The sequence below is a fragment of the Dipteris shenzhenensis genome, chromosome 5 (assembly GCF_047967505.1).
Source record: "Dipteris shenzhenensis isolate YYH24624 ecotype China chromosome 5, Dip_SZ_1.0, whole genome shotgun sequence".
NCBI lineage: Eukaryota > Viridiplantae > Streptophyta > Polypodiopsida > Gleicheniales > Dipteridaceae > Dipteris > Dipteris shenzhenensis.
In genome coordinates, this window is record NC_141600.1 from 43248302 (window position 1) to 43269439 (window position 21138).

Genomic DNA, 21138 nt, shown 5'->3' on the forward strand with positions numbered 1-21138 from the left:
TTTCACAAATGGAAAAAGCTTCATTCCATTTGTGCAACCAGGCTTCTATGACATTGGAGCTAGGTCAGCGATCCGATCAGAATACTTTTCTGGTCTGTAATATGCAATATTCAGTTTCTTAGGCCTCCTAGGCTTGACCAGTATGTATAATGGTCACAGGTTCCATTAGAGCTTTTTCTTTTTGCTCCCTGGATGGTCTTGCAGACATACTATGAACCATCTGTCTAAGTTTGGATTGCCCTAGGTTGGCCCGTAATTGTTGGGCTAAAATTTGTTGTAAAGTATCCTCTACCAATGCAATCCCTGTTGTGTCGGCTGGACTCCCGATTCTATGGAATCCACCCGTGAGGCTTCTTCTTCAACCTCCATTGCTATAGCTTTTCCTTTCTCCATAAAATCTTAGATCTAAAAGGTGTAACGCTGTCTGGGTCTTGCACATGCGTACAAGCTGTAGCATATAAAGGTCTGCGGCTATGTCTCAATTCTCCACCAAAGGAATAGCGGCAGCGACACAAAGTCAATACCTTAAGTCTGGGTCCACTCAAAACTTACGTGCTTTCTTTAATCACCACCCACATGTGACGACAAAGCACCACGCACAACATCTGACCCGCCATCATCTTAAGAAAACCTTTTTTTTTAATAATCACAATGTATTAAAGCAAAAAGAGCATGGGTTTGAAAGCATCACAATCAAAACGTTTTCTAATTTGCAACTAGAAATGAACTCTTTTTTTCAATGTTGTACTAAAAAATGTGAAATGAACATGGCATTTGATTTCAAGGAAAATTTTAAGAAATGAAAAAAATCTTTATAACTTCATTATGATGTTTTCAATTCCAAATAACATTCAAATAAAGGCATTTCTTAATTTCAAAACATTTTAAAAAATTAAGATGTCTAAGCATAAGAAGTACTTGGGATCAAATGTACACATGTAACAAGAATTATATAATCAGATTAAAAAAGATTTTACTTTAAAAAAGGTAGCATAAGTATCACATAGATATATATAAACATTTATGTTCTCATAGTTTATGATTCAAATGAAATTGTTTGTATGGCAAGAAGCGTAGGCACTTCCAAGTTGTATGCGCAACAAAAAACATAGAGACTGCTAAGTTCAAATACAGGTCCTCTATCTTTGTCCTTACATCCAGCCCGTAAGCTGCGTGACGTGCAGAAATAATATTTGTCCACCTAGCCTCAATCAGTCTCCCCATAAGCTTGGACCAGCTCAAATTCCACCCACGCCAACATCTGTTTGGCTTTGATACCAAATGAAATGACCAAACCACAAGGAATCAACCACGGTAACTCTGACGTATAGAATCACGGGGGATGGCACATTGTTAAACCACCCAGCCAACCTCTGGCAAAAAAAGAACGCACATTTTTTATCCTACATGCTTTCACCAGAGCCCACAATTTCCTAGATGGTTCTACATGCCACATGTCACAATTCTAGGGCGTAACTAAATGCACCATTCACCCCTCTCTTGGAATACGTTTTTAATTCAATTTGCCCCCTGGCAATTATACCTTTTCGTGCACCTAGGTCCCTGACCTCAGAACCATCTAGTCCGCGCCATTTCGCCCTCACCAAGGACCTTGACATTAATTCCTTTAACCATTTACATGAAACACAATAAAATATAATACAAAAGTCGGTCCTCCCAAAAGGAAAATGTGCAGCAATCCTTTCGAGGTCATGTTATGTCAACAAGAGCATAACATGCATGTATGAAAAAAACTAGTATGTGGAAGAAAAGCCCCGGCATATGCATTCCAGCCTATGCACATGCCATGTACTTTTAGGACTGAAATACTACAGCCCCCATCATATGCACGTGGACTTAGGAATGTTTTTGGAAATACAAAGAGAAGAGCTGCTTTTAAAGTACCCAAAAAGCAATGTCTTGAACACTCTTTTGTAGTCCACCTTAATGCATATGCCCTTAGGATACATGCTTCACATGCAATGGTTTCATGGTCTCATTCAAAATCGTATTTCATAAAATTTTGGTTTCCTATTCAATTTTTGAATGTGTACTACTAAGTTTGTCAAATTCCATTGAACAATGCATACGTTATGGGTCAAGCAAGTAACCTATGTCAATGAACCTTGCAAAAATTGTCATTTTATAGTGTTTTAGAAGGATGTCTTTGTGTCTTTTTTTCTAGAGTATGACAATCAATTTACAATGCTAGTAGAATAATTCACTAGGAGAAAAGTGTACAAGGGGTTGATCTTGATACCAATTTTTACATTGATGGCAAGTTTCAGGGTATGCATAGAGCAGGCTGAGGAGCGTATCAAGGCACTGAAAGATGAGTTGGAGAAGGAGCATCAACAATGGCGAACTTCTCAGAATAACTACGAGAGGCAGGTCTGTAGAAGAGTCTACTTGTAATCTACAAGTATATTCAACCATGTTTGTAAAATAAACTGTCACAGGTTTGTGTGGGAACCTGATGAAGGAGCTTCATGTTAGGATTTCCCAATTGTTTGCTGTTGCTTTGTGTAGTAATTAGTTGATTCTCCCTCTCTTTCCCTTGTCGCCCCCTCAATTTCAAGTATTCAATTCCTCTTATCTGTCCAAACAACCTCTTGGCACCTCCTTCCAGCTTTTTGCCTTGAATTCCTCCCTTGCCTCTCCACCATAGTGTTGCAGTTGCAGCTCCTTGCTGCTGCTGCTGCTGATCTCTCTCTCTCTCTCTCTCTCTCTCTCTCTCTCTCTCTCTCTCTCTCTCTCCACCACTTAGGATTCAGCACGGGTGATGATGCTCGTTTTAGTAGCTCCACCCTTACTGGGATTTGTATCAGGTTTTCTTTCAGTCTCATAGACCCATCGGTCTTCCGAAGACTCTAATATAATATCTTTCTTTCTCTCTCTCTCTCTCTCTCTCTCTCTCTCTCTCTCCACCTGCTCCCACCTGCTCTCTTAGACCCTTAGGTCTTTCGAAGGCTGCTATAACTTTTCTTTTCGTTCTTTGTTTCTCTCCCAAGGAGTTACTTTTTGCACTCAGCTGCCACGTGTCCCTCCCTAAGCGGATGTATTAGCTTGTTTTTGTTGTCCCATAGAGCTGTTGGTCTCCCTTCCCTCCATCTCACCAACCGCTCTGGCCGTTAGCCTTGCTTCAGCCCACTTTCTTTCTCTTTTCTTTCTTTGCTCCAGCCAGCTCTCAACCTGCTTCTATAGAGCCTCACACTGTGGCCCCCTTCAGGTGTGAAGGGCTGTATGTCCTTCTCGCATCCATAACTTAAGCAAGGGAAATCCGCAAAGGATAAAAGTAAGGGGAAAGAGAATACAGCATGCAAATATGGTAAAGCTTATGCATCGATTCAGGTGTCATCATCATCAGCCTCCTCCTCCTGCTCCTCCTCCTCACCATCTACAGTGAGCTACTCACGGAGATGCCCAACATGTGAGCCATAGAGGTGGAGCAGTAGAGACAGCTAGATACTCTTAGGGGCAACTTTATCATGGCCCAAGCAGAGGCTGTTGGTCTCCGAAAGGAGGTAGAGGACCTCAGACAATGGATGGAGATAGCCTGAGGGAGCAAGCCCACAGTAGAGGAGCGGATTTCCATTATGTAGGTGACGATTGGGGAGACCTGTTAAGTGGGTGGATGTTGTGAAACATGAGCCTGCAAATGCAACCATTCTCTACTGGAGCAAAAGAGAGAGCGAGTAAGGCTCTCAACATCAAGATCCACATCCTACCTACCACCTCTGCTATTTTCGATGCCACCACCTTTTTAACCTCCACTTTGGGGATACCCGAATATGGCATTGAGGGGGCATGGCGAGTGAGAGAGGATCTCACAAGAGAGTAGCCTTTAGTGATACGCTTCAGAGACACTAGGGCAGGATGGCGGTCATTGCGCAGGCACACAATTCTTCGAGATGATCCATAGATTAAACATGGATATGGAGCATACTTCCCTGTAGGTAGTGGAGGGATGACTCCTCATACATCAGTGAGATGTTGCCCATACGGGGGAAGTGGACTGCAGTATGCCAGGGCCGACTTGCGCTCTAGATGGGTACCCATGGATTCACCGGGTAGGGAGGTGGGATTTATGAGACACATAGGACCAAACCCTTGACCTTCATCACTTGGAACTGTAATGGAACCTTATGATCAGAACCAAGGAACTTCTCGGAATCATTTAGAGGACGAGACATTGTCTTTTGCACAGAGACACATTAGAGTCAAGATCACTCACTACTACTAGTCTCTGGGTACGGTAGGTGTCAGCCTTTTGGGACAAGGCTAGAGAGACATGAGCAACACAAGGGCAGCATCTATATAGATCATGTCTCACTGGATTGATCATTGTGAAGCGACGCAACCTATGTGTCAGATTCCTTTGGATCTAGATCAGGAGCACATTATTGCGTGACATTGTCGTTGCGTTTGTTGCTTCCCACTGTAGACCTTACACTAGGCCTAGGAGCTCCGAGAGAAGGGAGATACATCTCCATATGCTGCATCATTTCTAGATATCATGGACTTCTCAGGCCCTGGGAAGTTGTCCTACTTGAAGACTCCAACACCAGGACATATGTACCATTTATTGATTTTTGAGGAGACTGGATTCTATTGCTTGACATTGATCTAGATGAGATAGGGATCCCTCAAGTTTTCGTAGACCAACGATCCCTAGTAACATCATATGGGCATACTTTCATAGACATGGGCAGGATGCATGATCTGATCATCTGCACTGGTCTGCCCTCCTCTGGTGGGCTCACATGCTTCCCACACGGAGGAGGGTCCAGTGTAGTAATTAGCTCATCGGGTTCCTTGCCTTTGCCTCTCACACATCACAGACTTCTCCTTCACCCCACCCCCACCTGAAGCTGACCATACTGATCTGTTTTTTCAGCGTATCCACTTATCAGGAAATCCACTCTGATCACAAAATAGCCCCTGCCTGTGCCGCTTGCCTCTCTACTTTGCTTTTGGTGACATTGATGATGCCATCTGATAAACTTGAAAAACATTATAGCTCTTCATGCTTAGCAGGATTTGCATTAGACAACTTGAAATTCGGTGCATCCAAGGCGTTACCAGAAGTTAAGTTAAGGAACAGTACTCGTAAATGCTTGGGGGATGAGCTTAGAACTCTACTTGAGTTCTCATTCCTTTCCAGGCTGTTGGAACTCTCTCGGAGTTGTTCTAGATATAGTCTTTCCTGCTCATGCACATTTACTGAAAAATGACCACATAGTTAGAACAAAGATTGAGAGCATATTATTTTGTCATATAGATCATGAAGTAGGACAAAGCAACTTTAAATGAGCAATTTGACAGCTATTGGGAAGGTTCTTCCTGATGATGTTAATAATAAAGTAACTTTTCAAGGACTCTAGCCAAACCTGATTATTTTCATTATCAAGAATTTAAATCTCATCATACTTCTATAAGTCTTTTGCTACTCCAATAAAGAGAAAGAATTTAAGAATAAAAAACTGCGAAGCTCTTAGTTCGGTGCTTTTCAAGGGCTCTGCAATCCCGAGCTAAGAGGCCTGCACTTCATTCATTAGTGCCATGCATTAGCAATGGTAAATTCGTACACTTTCAAATCACCATTGTACTAGTGTATAATCAGATAATTCAACTCAGTAAAAGTTGTATGCAAGAATAGTCTGATGCCCTGATTTTCTACTGAATGAACAGCTCAACAACAAGCTTGATCTGAATGCAAACTGGCTGCTGATTGAGCTTGCAAACTGTACGCAACAGTAGGCTCACGCCCTCATGTATTTCTGAATGAGCAGCTCAACAACAACAGTAGGCTGATACGCGGATGTTTTCCTGACTGAACAGCTCAACAAAAAACTGGACCTGACTAAAAACTGGCTGCTGATTGAGCATGCAAACTGATGGTAACTGAGCACATAAGATGACGCTAACTGAGCATGATAACTGATGCTAACTGCGGCACATAAGCTGGTGCTAACTGAGCACGGTAATTGATGAGCACATAAGCTGATGCTAATTGAGCATTGTAATTGATGCCAACTGAGCTTGATAACTGATGCTAACTGAGCACATAAGAAGATGCTAACTTTACATGATAACTGATGCTAACTGAGCATATAGATGATGCTAACTGGGGCATGAAGTAGCTGGCTGCAAGTAGCTGTTAGATGCAGCTAAAAAATGGACACCAAACTACTGAATGAACTTCTAGCTGGCTGTAGAGGGTGCTCAGAACTGACAACAAACTGAGCTGTAAGTATAGCGTCAATTGGATGAAGCTTAGCATTGACTGAGCTGCAAACTTACACATGCGGTGGAGAATGAACTGGCTGAAACCTGAGCTTGGACTGAGCTGTAAAGCTGCTCCACATTGATTGAACTTTGTTGCAAAATAGAGAGATGGCGATCCAAATGTGGCTGAAGGCTGGAAGGGCTCTACAGGAAGGGAGAGAAAGAAAGATGGAAATATTTATTAATGTATATTGAGGGCCAAAAAAGCCTATGAGACCAGGAAATCTGGAATTATCATGAGTGTACACCCCGCATGGTGGAAACTGGAGGTCTCTATTACGCTCCCAAGGAAGAACTACTGATGAAACTAGGAAGAGATCATGAAGCCCGAAAGTACACTCCCTATGGTGGGAACTAGAGGTGTCTATCACACCTTCAAGGAGGAACTGATGATTGAAACTAGGAACTGCAAGAATGTGTCCGGAGTTCTTGCCCTGTGTCCTATTTCATATGTTGGGCATGTGTACCCTGAGCCTTGTATGGGCTTGACTATGGTCCATTTGCAGTTACGGTGTCTCGGAACATGTCTGATATCTGTCCCCTCCTCCTCTTTGTAGGAAGAAGTTGTGGTAGTGTGACACAGCTTAATGGCGGGATGCCATAATGATGTTGACTCGATGGGGTGGGTGCTCCTTGGGCTTCTGTCCAGTCTCCTGTTGACCTGGCGTGCTTGAAAGTTGTGGTCCTGGTCTTGACATAAACCATCCACTTCTTCAACTTTGTTATCTTCTATTGTCTGGGGCCATGTCTTATGCCTGATCTCAAGTCTAGAGCTATGTGGAGTGATGTCGTGTACAAGGGTGCAGCACATCTTCAATCTAGTGTATCCATGGGTGAGAAGGCAGTGGTATCTCCCTCATATATCATAATACCCAGGGCATCGCATCAGGACATGCTCCTCGGGTCTCCTGATCGTGTGTATCACAAAGGGTGTAGCCTGAAATCGCAGTGTCATGTGGCTGTGACCTCAGAAGCTGCATTGATCTAGAATCTGTGCGATGAGGTACTAAGCTGGCCTGTAGTGCATGGGAGAGATGGATGTGCAAGTATCAGAGCGCCTCAATGAAGCCGTTCTTGCTCAAATGGAGGAACTTCTCTCTGTAGCTTGCCGTCATGTTTCCATGTGGTTGTGTGGGAGATGCCCTTGTCCTATGGACATATTCCTGCCATATGCCATCCTGGATGTTGTGGTGAGCCCCCGCTATGTGAGTTGTAGGAAAGTGGCATCTCCTTCTATGATATGGTGGTGAAATGTTCGATAGACATGCCCTGCAATGGGAACAATCTGGAGACTTGTGTATACAAACACTGCTTATCTTCGCCATAGCAATGAGTGGCCCTTCCATCTGTGGCTGCCTACATCCATGTAGTCGAAACACCTGCCTCATTCCAGATAGATGATGATCTAGAACGAGATGTGTGTGTAGAGGGATCTTGCAGCAAACTCTGCTAGAATGATGGTGTGTGGAGTACATCTCTCCTCTTGATAATATGAGATAGCATCATGACATGTAGTCTCTCAAAATTAGTCCACTTGTGCTCTCTTGAGTTCTACTCTTAAACAAGCATGTGCATTTAAGGCCATGAATCGAACTAGAGAATCAAAGAGAGACTCACACGTCGGAAGTGTGCTGGCAACACTCTCTTCTTGATAATGATGCATGTCCTCCAGTCAACCGTGCTTGTGCTGCTGGTTTCATTTTAAACTTGGGACCTTTACAAATGCGCCCCTCTATGAATGAATTGATTGCCTTAAGAAGATATAGCCTTGAAGGTAAGTCTCCATCAGAGTGTAATCTTAACCTTTCTTCATCAACCTGTGTGAGGAGTTAATTGGGTTGTGGAAGCATCCATACATAGTATTGAGTTCCATTGCTTGGGTTCGCTGTCACCATTTGGGACATCTCCCTAGAAAATAAAGAGCAATCTTTATTAGAATTGACTTTTGTCAAAGAATGGTGAAGTTGGTTAATCAAGAATAAGTTGATTGTTTTTACTTTTTCTTTGCATTGGTAAAAAGAGAACTGTGGGGATGCCCACAAGGGACTAGAAATAGTCCAAGAACTAGAATGCATGCATTAGACTAACCTTTAATGGGTTAAAGTGTTGGTTTCTGTTTGTGGCAATGCGTAGAGAGGAGTGCAAAAAGGCCCTAGATTAAGGGAAAAGTGCAAAAAGCAGGTCCTACAAGGCAAAAAGCACCAAGATGTGGGTGCCTACTTTATGGAGGACCTCACAAAGCCAAATCAGCAAGAATTCCGGCACAATTTCAAGAAAATCCCCCTAAAGCCGATTTTAGGGAAAGCTCATCTTTCTAAGAAAAGTATGTCTATTTTAGGCTTAGGAAAAGCCTAAAAGCTTGCCCTAGCTTATTAGAAAGCTCTTGCTTTCGGGTTGGAGGCTAAGTCCATGCTCTTGTGAGAGCCAGCTGTACAAAGCCTTATTCTATTGCAATAAAAACCTTCGGGGCTGTCTTTTGCTCGTCATCCTTTTCTCCCAACACTCTATCTCGAAGGTCGATTTGATTCACGCAGCGTTAGCATGTTTCCTGAGGAGTGTACGGGATTCTTAGCGCATGGCATCTTGCCCTGGGTACCGTGATTTGCTTCAGAGGAGTCCCGCATTGGCCAAAGTAAATTGCAATTTGCATCTGGTTTGGGTGAGAATGCCAATTCCACGGTATTGGATCTTTTGAAGTGTTAAGCATCCGAGCAGAGGGTCGAATGGGAAAAGTATCTTCCTCTCGTGGAATTTGCATACAATAACATTGTTCATAGCTCCACATGAAAATCCCTATTTGAAATTATTAATGGGAAGGTGATTCGGCCACCTATCCTTAGAACAAAGGACGATATATTTGCAGCCGACTAGTATGTCGGAGACTCAGATACAACTTTCTCTCAAGTTCGGACAATAATTGAAAGATCTCGACAAAAGCAAAAGGAGGGAGATGAATCTCCAAGGAGGAGGCTGGGTGTTACTAAAGTTTGAAAAAGCATGGCTCAAAAAGATGAAAGGAAAAGAGAAAGTATACCCAAAGTTGCCTCTCAGGTATTATGTACCATTTAGAGTTGCTTTTCGACTAGAGCTGCCCGAGACTTGGAAGATTCACAATGCTTTCCATGTGAGTCTTCTAAAGAAGTATCAAGGACCAGAACCCACAGAACCAGTTCAAGAAGAGGCGGCTGAGTTGGAAGAGATGGAGAAGATCCTCCAACCAGAACAAATTGTATATCATACAAAGAAGAAAGGACCTAGAGGCAAGGTTATCTGTAGATACCTTGTCAAGTTTAAGAATCATTCGGCACTTGATGCCAAGTAGGTGGATGAGGAATTCTTCTCAGAGTATCCTCAAGTCCTACAATTGTATCAAGAAGCTTTTCAGTTGAGGACAAGTGTTTAGAAGCCGAGGAGATGTCACCATTTGGGACTTCTCCTAAGAAAATAAAGAGCAATTTTTATTAGAATTGACTTCTATCAAGAATTGTTGAAGTTCGGTAATCAAGAATACGTTTTATTATTATTATTATTGCTTTGCATTGGTAAAAAGAGAACTGTGGGGACGCCCACAAGGGACTAGAAATAGTCCAAGAACTAGAATGCGTGCATTAGACTAACCTCTAATGGGTTAAAGTGTTGGTTTTTGCTTGTGGCAATGTGTAGGACCTAGAGCAGTGCAAAAAGGCCCTAGAGTTAAGGGAGAAATGCAAAAAGCAGGTCCTACAAGGCAAAGAACACCAAGATGTGGGTGCCTACTTTATTATGGACCTCACAAGGCCAAATCAGCAAGATTTCCGGCGCAATTTCCAAGAAACGCCCCTAGAGCTGATTTTAGGGAAACCTCAGCTTTCTTAGAAAAGGTTGCCTATTTTAGGCTCAGGAAAAAGCTAAAAGCTAGCCCCAGCTTATTAGCAAGCTCTTGCTTTCAGTTGGAGGCTAAGTCTATAAAAGGAGAGCCTTAGAGCTCTAGAACAGGTAGATTGTACTCAGTCCATGCTCTTGTGAGAGCCAATTGTACAAAGCCTTATTCTATTTCAATAAAGACCTATGGGTGGTGCAGCCCTTATTGCTGGGCCCTAGTGCTGTGTTTTGCTCATCACCCTTCTCTCCCAGCACTCTATCTTGATGACGATCTGATTCACGCAGCTTCAGCACGTTTCCCGAGCAGCGTACGGAATTTCCAGTGCCAGGCATCCTCAGGTACTGCGATTTGCTTCAGAGTAGTCCAATGCTGTTTGCGAACTGTTCCACGGTGCCAAAGTAAATTGCGATTTTCATCTGGTTTGGGTTTCACTCCCACATGATCGCGAGTTTCCTAAATTTTGTCTGTGAACATAGACCATTGTTGACCATTAGTGTTGATCAAAACCTTACTTTTTAGACCCAGGTTGAACTTATGTCAAATAGATATGTAGCCCCTATGCTATGTCTAAGATCAGCAGCACATAGTCATAAATACTACTCTCACTTTCTCAAATGAGGCATTTTGGAAATTTAAAAATGTTTTTGTGCATTCATCCAAATGCATACTATTCTGGATTGTTAGATCATGCAGCGTGCTAATATCTGTACGTGAATGCAATAAATAAGTGCATGCCCGTTGATTTTTGTTTTACTTGGCATGAATTCATGCTTCTACTTACAGGAAATGTATATTCAGTCTTATGAATGTGAGCTCACTCTGGCTGTGTATTGCATTCTTAGGTTCTTCTTCAAGCAGATACTATCCGAGAGTTGACAATGCTTTCTGAACAGAAGGCTACTTTAGAGAGAGAGTTAGCGGGTCTGCAATCAAAGGCTGAGACATCTGTCGCTGAGCTTGTATGTGGTTAAGCAGATCATTCTTTTGTGAAATCTTGAGGTTTAACAATTTTTTATTCTAGCTTTCTTATTTGTCTTAGTCAACTCTTTTATAGAATGTTCAATGAGAAGCTGTCTGGTTGCAGAATGGATCAAGAGTTGCTTGGGAGATGGAAAAAGCATCTCTTGTTTCTGAGAAGGAAGATTTAAGCAACAAAGTAAAGGAGCTAGATGAGCAGGTATAACATTTCTGAGAGGAGTGTGGGGCTTTGCTTATACTTAAAATCTAAATTTGTATGGTTGGATATATTCTATTCTTACAAAGGTATACTTAAGGATTGTGGACTATAGGCGTGTATCTTGATATCTTGTGTATGGTGAACAGAATAGAATCTTGTTGGACCGCGTGGAGGCAATGCACATTCTTATGGCAGAGCATGAACAGAAAGGTGGTGAATCTGCGAATGTATCAGGGCAAGTGGAAAATAATTTACAAGATGTTATCCGTTATCTTCGCCGATCTAAAGAAGCTGTAAGTACATTGCCATCTCTTAGCTGCAGTTGGTAAATATGTATAATTTGCTGGGGGAATCAGGAGTGACTAGCTTGGAGTAATAGTGTGAACTGTGAGAACATTATCTTTGTGCAGCTTTAAACCTGATAGGGTGTTTTTCCTTCATGTTGTTACAGTCAGATACAGAGATTTCTCTTTTGAAGCAAGAACGTCTTCGCTTACAGAAACAGGTCCGTTATGGATATCTTGAAGCTCGCTTTGTTTGTAATGCATCTTTCAATCTTTTAATATTATCTTAAATCTGTCAGCTTTGATACGCATACTGGTCAAATGATGTGGTAATAGATGTTTCTAAAGTGTATACCATAGGTTGGCTAGCTACTAGCTAGAAACTATGTCTTGAATTACTTGCCAGATTTAGAGACCGTTCTTAGTCATCATGATCCTCTAAATGATCTCCAAAGGAGAAGCTATGAGCGATCGATAGCATAGATTGCAGACAGATGCCCAAGGCATCATGTTTCAGCCCTATTTGTCAGATAGAGTGGCTAATACATGGAAACAGCAGTGGGTGTCAAACAGCTGTTAATTAGGGATGAATGGTAATGTGGCGTGGTCATGTGATGACATGGTATCCCCATGGCAGAACATAGGTGATGTGGCAAACAGCCATATGCAAGGGCCAAGGCAGCAAAAGTAGGAAGAGAAATGCTATGTAGGAGTACGCATCTCAAAGCCTTCACTCCCCCATCAAGGAGACTAGAAGGCACGGAGCACGTCTTGTGCCCATCACTTGGACCACGTAGTTCTACATATCTCGTGCTCAAGAGGGTGCGAGAAGTCTATTGACAATCTAGTAGGAGAGCATTGTCACTCATTTGGAATTGTGGTGGAGCTTATATAGATCTACAATGTCATGTCTTCTCTTCGTCACTCATATGTGTGCAAAATCCCGCTAGTTGTACATGCATGCATATTGATACTACTCTTATCTCATGGTATCAAAGACAAGCAGCTTCCCTTAAGAGTTAATATAAGCTTTCTAGGGTTGGATACTTCTCCATTGCCATATCTCTTGGGACTCAATCTACAAGGAGGAGGATACCTTCAGTCTTCTCTAGACCACAAAGACTATGATGCTAGTACTTCATTTAGTGCAAAGCGCTCATGGAGCATGGAGGATATGAAAGCAACAATTCCACATGAATTTTAAATCTCAAGAACCAACTCTATGCACCAAAGCTTGTAGAAGGAGAGGAGATTGAAATCTGGGATCAGAGAGCCTCAGTTCGGGAGAAATTGGACTCAAGAATCTAGCCAGGTTTTTGCTTATCGAAGGAGCATCCCCATCACTTTTGAGGAGCTTGAGTCACGGTCTCGGAAGAACAGCTTAGGATGAACATGTATGATGGCATGGCAACTACTGACGAATCTTCCAATGCCCAAGCAAGGGCAAAAGGAAGAAAGGATATCTAGAGAAGGAAGGTAGGCAATGTTAGGTCTTTATATGCAAAGAAGAGGAAAATATTTCTGCTGCAGCAAGATCGAGCACTATGCCAAGGACTGCATGAAGAAAGCAGCTGACAAAAAGGACAGCAAAGAGAAGCCCAAGGAGGAGAGACCAAATGTAATCATTTGGGACTTCTCCTAAGAAAATAAAGAGTAATCTTTATTAGAATTGACTTCGATCAAAGAATGGTAAAGTTGGTTAACCAGGAATAAGTTTTATTGTTTTACTTTTGCCCTGCATTGGTAAAAAGAGAACTGTGGGGACGCCCATAAGGGACTAAATAGTCCAAGAACTAGGAATGCATGCATTTCGCTAACCTCTAATGGGTTAAAGTGTTGGAATTAGTTTGTGCCATGTGTAGGACCTAAGAGAGTGCAAAAAGGACCCAAGAGTGGGGAGAAAAGTATAAAAAGCAGGTCCCACAAGGCTCAAAAAGTAAAGACAAGGGGGCGCCTCATTAAAAGGAGGGCCCACTAGATTAAAAGGTGCCTAAAATCTCCATAGCACCAGATTTAAAAGGAAAAAGACTAAAATCTTGGCTTTCTGTAAAATTAGATTTTAGAAAGCAGGCCCTAGCTTTTTGCCAGGCCAAGTCTATAAAAGAAAGGCTCGAGGCTTCCTAGATTCATTCAGAATTGTACTCAGCTCTATGCTCTTTCAAGAGCCAGTTGTACACAGATTATTCTATTGCAATAAAGACCTTAGGGGGTGTCCAGCCCTTATTTTTGGGCCCTAGTTCTGTGTCTTGATCCTTACCCTTCTCTCCCAACACTCTATCTAATTGGCGATTCAACAGCTACACATAAACAGTAACCAGAGGTAGATCTCCGGCTCTTTGGATTTCTTGCCCAGTTTGAATCTAGTGTTTGTTGGGTGCGGGGAGCAATGAATGGGAGTGGAGTGCAAGGGAGCAAACAACAGCTGAAGGAACCGAAGTACTTATCAAATGGATAAGGAGAAAGTACAAGGGGTGACCTATATGGCCCCTAAGTCAACCATATGGTTGACCAATGAAGTCAACTTAAGGGTTGACTGAGTCCTAATACTAGCTTACAAGGCCATACCAAGGCTAAGTGCTAACAAACCCCCCTCCATGGTATGACTGAAGTATCCTGGATACATCTCAGGCACACTTGGAAACTATATCATGGTTGCCCATATTCGTCCAAAATGGATATAGCAACCTATGATAGTACAGGGAGATCAACATCACGTAATAAATGGTGCCAAGTGTAAGCATGCCGAAAAGCCTCAAACTTGGGCCGTGGTAGAGCCTTTGTGAAGAGATCTGCTAAGTTGTCCTCCATGGGAACATAGGACAACTGTATTTCTCCAAGTGACTGTCACTCTTGAACATAATGATAATGAACCTCAATGTGCTTTGTGCGCGCATGAAACACTAGGTTTCTCACAATAGCCAAAGAAATCTGGCTACTAGTGTAGATGGTAGTATAAGCTGGCTGGCTAATGTCAAGATCTGCGACGAGTAGCTTACGGAGGCAGATACACTCTACTGTAGCTGTGAAGGCTGCCTTGTATTCAGCTTCACAATTGGAAGTAGCAACTGTAGGCTGCTTCTTACTGAACCATGAAATGCATGAGGATCCAAGCATGAAACCGTTCGTGTCATAACAACCTGCCCAATCATTGTTCGTGAAACATGCAAGACCAGTGGAGACTCGTCGCCATAGAAGAGTCCCAAATTTTGTGTGGCCTTGAAGTAATGGAAGACCTACTGCACTGCTTGCCAATGCTGTGTACTAGGCATGTGCATGTACCTGCTCAATTGAGAGACGCCATACTGAAGATCAAGCCGGGTATGACATAATTAACTAAGACAGCCCACGGCCTGCCGATAATTGGTGGCATCAAATGGTGCACTCCCATCCTCGGAGGAGAAACAATAGCCAGGCTCCAATGGTGTTGCAATCTTTAAATTGGAAGTGGTCTAAGAGCTGTCCAATGTACTTGGACTGACTCATCATTATACCCCCTTCAACATATACAAATTGTATGCCCAAGTAATAGTGCAACCGGCACTTATCTGTCATAGCTAAAGATTTTTGCAAAGCTGCCTTGAAATCTGCAATATTCAGCAAGTCTCGCCCAATGATAAGCATGTCATCCACATATAGAATCAAAATCAGAAAATCTGATTCACTCTTCCGGACATCGAGAGTAGCCTCCGCAAAGCAAAAAAGAATGTATCTTGGCATACCATGCCCGTGGTGCCTGCTTCAAACCACAAAAAGCCTATTTAAGCTGGCATACCTTAGTTTCAGACCTTGGAAGTTCAAATCCTGGAGGTTGAGTGACATAGACCTCTTCCACTAAATCCCCGTGAAGGAAGGCCGTCTTGATGTCCAACTGATGGACCTCCCAATGCCCGTGAGATGCAAGAGCAATGACACAACGAATGGTCGTGATGTGTGAAGTGGGAGCAAATTTCTCTTCAAAGTCAATACCATGCTGCTGGGCATAACCTTTTGCAACAAGGCGAGCTTTGTGGCGATCAACACTGCCATCAGCTTTGTGCTTCAATATGTAAACCCACTTTGTGCCGATGGCACGCTTGCCTGTAGGCAAATCACACAAGTCCCATGAGCCATTTGCTTGAATGGAATCAAGTTCAGTTCTCATGGCCTGCATCCATTCATGACTTTCAAATGCATCTTTGTGACATACAGGCTCCTCATTACAAGCAGTGGCAATCAAAGGTACATCCAAAAAATTGCCTTGCATCTGTTTGTGCGCACCTCTAGTGCAGGCAGTCAAAGGCTTAGTCTGCTTGCTGTCCTTGAGGGTATCCAAAAGCCAATGAGGGACTGATTTTTGCTATCTCCTGACAGCCCTCTCATCTTGAATTGCTTGCTCAATCACATGGCCATCTGGCAGTGGAAAATCACGCTAAGCAACAACAATCAGAGGATGGGCAGGTGCATGCTTAAAAGAAAGTCTTTGTCCAATAAATTCTGGTTGGATGCTGTCACGGGGGCGTGAAATTCTAAGTACTTTAATGTACTACAAGACCGTGACAACTTTGGTTTTAAAAGTCCAAGCGTGGGCTTAATAATGTGTAATTAAACGCGGCATGGTGCCTAGCACATAAGCGTAATTAATCCCTAGGCCCAAAGGCATTCCAAGGAAATAAAAGAGTGGTTGTTGGGAAATGATGATGTGGCATTTTTAATGGGCCCCCTAGAGGGCCATGTACCTTCAGTGGCCCCCCTAGAGTTCCAGGTGGCTCTAGGGTCTTCTACATGCTCCTTTGCCATTCCTGGACCTTCCTGGGCCTTCTAAACTTCACATGTGTGGTTTTCTCTCTCATCTTCTCCCTTTGTTGAGATTTTGGACTGGTTTTTCAGCCTCCTTCAGCTGAATTCCGTTTTTCTTCATAACTCCTCACCCGTTTGGATTCCTCGACTTCCGTTTGGCCCGATGGCTTCCCCTCTGTCTCCCCTTCGTAGTGATATGCTTTTCCCTCCGTGCGTTTGGTAGAACGGACAGAGCTGAGCACTTCTTTTGCTGGTCGAATTTGCAAAAGTGGCTTTTTCTGGACCTTTTTGCTTCTACCGCCTCATGGGCCTCTCCTCTTGGAGAGCTACAGCTTTCTGTTGAATTTCGAGTGGTCCCACGCGCTGGTTGACTGGCTTTTCTCAGTTTTGGAGGACTTTCCGGCGATGAAACTTCTCCAAAACCTTCTCAATGCATTCCTCTCTGAAACACACTTCTTTTGAGCCCAAGAACTCCCACTTCTTCGCGACAGAAGTGCTTCTTTTCGCATTTTTCAGTGGAATTCTTGCTGGTCGGCTCTTGTAAATGCTCTTTCTTCATGCCTTTGCACTCCTCTTTGGCTGAGAATGAAATTGGGCATTGGCTACTATGTCCTTTTGGCGATTGAGGACTTGGTTCGAGTTTCAGGGCTTCGTGAGTTGTGATTTTGCTACTGCAATTTCTTTTTGCCATAAGCTATCGGTTGGCCTCGTGTGCCGTCTCTTTCTTGGCTCACAGGTGCCCAGGCAGTGCTACATGAGTCATTCTTTGGTTGGGTACGTTGCTGATTTTATTTTGGAGCTTTGTAAAGCTTTGTGAATGCCATCTGGAAAGCACTAAAAGAGAGTGCAGCTGGGGTGCAGTGTGATTGCATCTGGACAGCCAATGGAATTGCGCTCGGAAAAGAGAATGCCTTTGGGTTGAGCCTATGGGTTAAGTACTTATGTGATGGTGTTCTATGCTTGAAAGCCTTGCGAAGGCTTAGTGAATTGGGGCTGCGTGCTCAGTTGCAAGGAAGGTCTCCCAGATGCAACTTGTAATCATTTCACTGTGAAATATAAAGAAATACCGAAAGGGGCACCACGGTGTTTGGGGCCAATCGGGTGCACTTGTCTATGTCTGTTGAGCAGGGGCATTCTAGCCTCCATCCCTTTTTCAGTGGTTTTGTTTGTGAACAAATGGGTAAATTCCAAGTGGTGATCATGCAATGGTTAATGGTTGTGATATATGCTTTGTGAGCTGTAAATAAGTGCTGAAATGATTAAAGGTTTAGTTCCACTGCCCTTTGAGTGATTAGAGGCCGGTTTCAGATGCGATTATGTGTGCCAACTTTGTGCTCAGCATTGAAGACCTTGAGCATGGACATGTTGTAAGTCTGTCATTTCTCACATGCGGGTGTTTGTGTCTCTTGTGTATGTGCATGTTTCTTCTCAGTTGAGGCATAAGAAGGTTGTCAAATGCATCTTCATTGGCTACAGCTCACAAAGCAAAGTTTACAAGTTGTTTGAGCCCAGCAGAGGCAAGGTGATTGTCGGCAGGAACATGGTTTTTGACGAGCATGCCCCTTTACCTTGGAAGACTGTAAAACAGAGCCTTCAGTGGAAGCCTTTGATGTGTTTGATTCTATTATGCCTTTCACAGATATAGAATACATAGTGCAAAGCTCCATGCCCATTTTGTTGCGGAGTGTAAGCCACTGTGCACTGATGAATGATATCCCGGGCTACTAAAAAATCAAAAAATTCCCAGGACAAGTACTTAACCCTCCTGTCAATGCGGAAGGTGAAGAGTTTCTCCCCACTCTCATTCTCTACCGAGGCAACCCAATGCTTGAAGCAAGAGAAGATATACGACCTTAGCTTCATGGGATATATCCAAGTGAACCTGGTGAAGACAAATATAAAAGTAACAAAGTAATAGTGTCACGGGGATGTGATGGTGAAGTGTCTAAACTAAATGGTGATGGTGATGGTGATGGTGAAGTGTCTAAACTAATTGTCACTGAATTTGGCCTAGGGGTGCCAGGCTAGGGGCATTAGTTAATGTCCAAAGGGTACTTGTGATTTCATGTGCAACAAGTGCAACTCCTAGTGCTATTAGAGTGGTTCTATTCTCTAAGGTCATTGGTTTAGTTCACTGGGGTTGTCCTTTAAAAATTGACCCACTAGGGGTCCTATATACTAGGGTTATTGGTTCCAAGCATTAGGGTCATGGTTTGCTAAGTGACCCCCCTAGGGGCATTAAAATCCCACGCGTTTTTTGCCATGTGTCTCTGTGTGAAGCTTGTGTGGCCTCTATGCTTGCCTTGTGGCCCCTGTGTGTCACATCTGGAAGCACCTGGAAGGCCTTGGAGCCTTTCCCTTGCCTTTCTTGCTGTTTTGGGTCTTCTCCCCTACCAGAGGATTCTTCTTGTGAAGATGGCGCATTTTTGCAGCTCTCCCTGTGCTGGCTGAAGTCGATTTTGAAGCTTTCTCCGCGACAGTTCTCCTCCCATCTAGTCGGTTCAAAATAAAGTGGTATTTGGTTTCGCTTTAGGTCATGGGTTTAGAGGAAATGCAGATCGTTTCTTGTTGTTGGCATGATCCTTGGACCTGGATGCCTTCATTTTGGGCATTTTCTGATGGTTTTCTTGACTTTCTTCGTGACAGAAGTTCTCCTTTCCTGCATTTGAGGCCGTATTCTTGGATGCCTCGCTCTTGGCCTCTGTCTGGTGCGAGGCGCACTTAGTTATGATGTTTTTGTGGGCTGAAAACTCCATTCTGGTGGATGAATTCATGGCGGATTTGCTACAGCTTGCTGGATCCTCTCTTTTACGACCTTTGCTGGTGCTCGAAGTGAGTCAAGGACAGCTCCCTCCTACCAGAGACTGCTATCTGCTGTTCAACCATCTTCTAAGGCTGTTTCGAGCTGAAACAGTCTCCGTTTGTTGGCCAAATTCTTGTCTTCTCCTTCTGCTTTGTGCTACTTTCATTCTTGCTGAGTTTTTGGAAGGTTGGCTGCCTTGCCGTTGGCCCGGGAGAGGATTGGGGCATTGGTTGTGATACTCTCTTCCTGGGGGTGCAGTGGCAAGCCTTGGGCTCAGTAAGGGCTAAGATTTGTGTAGATGTATTTCTTAGCATGATGCTGGGTTGTTTTGCTTGTGATATGTATGGCTACTGAAGGGAACCAAGTGAATAGATTGGGAGTTGGTCACTGGCACAGCCACGGGTTGGCATTGTACTGGGTTGCACCTGCGGGTGAGTTCAAGAAGGGAGTCCCTTGTATTTGAACTAACCAGTGAATAAATAAATACCCCATTGGGTGCCAAGTGTTGGGGCCAACAGGTGTCACTGTGTATGCTTTTGAGTAGGGGCATTCTAGCCTCCCTTGTTTTTTATGGTTCAGTGATGTTATGCTGTGAATTTGTATTGTGTTTGGGCAATGGCAATGGAACATGCTGGCTGTATTTTGGTGTTGTGAGATAATAGTGTCAGATATACTGCCCTTTGTCAGTCAAAGGCCGGTTACAAATAGTACCCCCAAGTGATGCTGTCCGCATCGGTCCGCACACATCACTGTGTACGAGATGCAACTTCCTGGATGCACCAAGGGTCCTGTCCTTGGGAAATGGAATCCTATGCATTTTGCCCAACAAGCAGCCCTCGTATACATGTTTTTTAAGTGCATCCATAGGTGGAGTATCTACGACCATGTCATGTGAATGCATCTTCCCCACTTTGTTGAAGTTGAGATGTCCCAATCTTTCATGCCATAGATGTGTATCAGAAATTACAGATTCAGCCACGGCATTAGCTTCTATAGCAGCGTGTTGTGCATATATGTTAAGATGATAGTGTTCCAGTAAGTACAATATACTTGTCATACCTATTAGCATAAACGGCACAGCGATAACCATAAAAAAGAACTCTGAAGTCATGTGTGGAGATGGCTGAGATAGAAATCAGATTCTTTTTTATCATTGAACATACAAAACTTCCAGAATTGGAATGGTATCACCTCACACTGTACTGACAAGCAGTTGACCAATCCCTTTCACGGGATAGGCTGCATTATTTGCACAAGTGACAGTGCCCCCCTTTGGAAAACCACTCAATGTGTGCAATAGTTTTTTGCAGGAAGTGATGTGTTTGGAAGCACCACTATCAAAGTACCAGTCTGAGGTGGAATCCGAGGCTGCAAAAGCTGAATCATACAGAGCAGGATTATAATGACACTCCACGATAAATGCCCCCTCATCATGAGCAAGATTGGCTGCCTTTGTATTTTGTGACATTAGCAGCTGGAGTACTTGCGACAACAAGACCTTGCTGTCTTGGCTGTCCCTACTGCTTCTTCTCGGAAGCAATACGCTTCTGGCACTCAGAGATGTCATGACCTGGTTTCTTGCAATAATTGCAGTGTTTCTTCTTCATCTGGTACCTCATCCTCTTACTCTTCCTCTCAAAGATGTCATCAGCAGGAGAGGAAGAGGATGAGGTACCAGATGTAGGTTTGGGCTTGCTGTAAATTTCCCCGCCTTTTCCTTTGCCCCTGTGATCAGTAGCAAAGGCTTGATCTGCATGAGTGGAAGCAGCCCTGTTTTGGCAATTCCGCTCCTCCTGTAGGAGTAAGGAAATGAGTTGATCAAAAGAATAGTGGTTGGGTTTACCCATGGCCACTAGTCGGACTGTTGTAGCAAATCCTCGATACAAGTCAGGATGCCCATCAAGTGTGGTAGACACAACCTGTGAGTCTGGTACAATCTCATCAACAT

At 43.4% G+C, this 21138-nt stretch overlaps 1 protein-coding gene across 4 annotated transcripts in view; it reads left to right on the forward strand.

Annotated features, from left to right (window-relative positions):
* The window catches only part of LOC147902058 (nuclear-pore anchor-like), a 194651-nt gene that overhangs the window by 122040 nt on the left and 51473 nt on the right, over positions 1–21138 (forward strand). For all 4 annotated transcript variants that reach the window (XR_015540999.1, XM_087374650.1, XM_087374651.1 and 1 more), the window contains exons 32-36: positions 2289–2391; positions 10993–11109; positions 11235–11327; positions 11474–11620; positions 11779–11832. Coding sequence is in view for 3 of the 4 variants with exons in the window: in XM_087374650.1 (XP_087230776.1) it covers positions 2289–2391; positions 10993–11109; positions 11235–11327; positions 11474–11620; positions 11779–11832 (514 nt within the window). In the remaining variant the exon portion in view is untranslated. The remainder of the gene's footprint in view (positions 1–2288; positions 2392–10992; positions 11110–11234; positions 11328–11473; positions 11621–11778; positions 11833–21138) is intronic.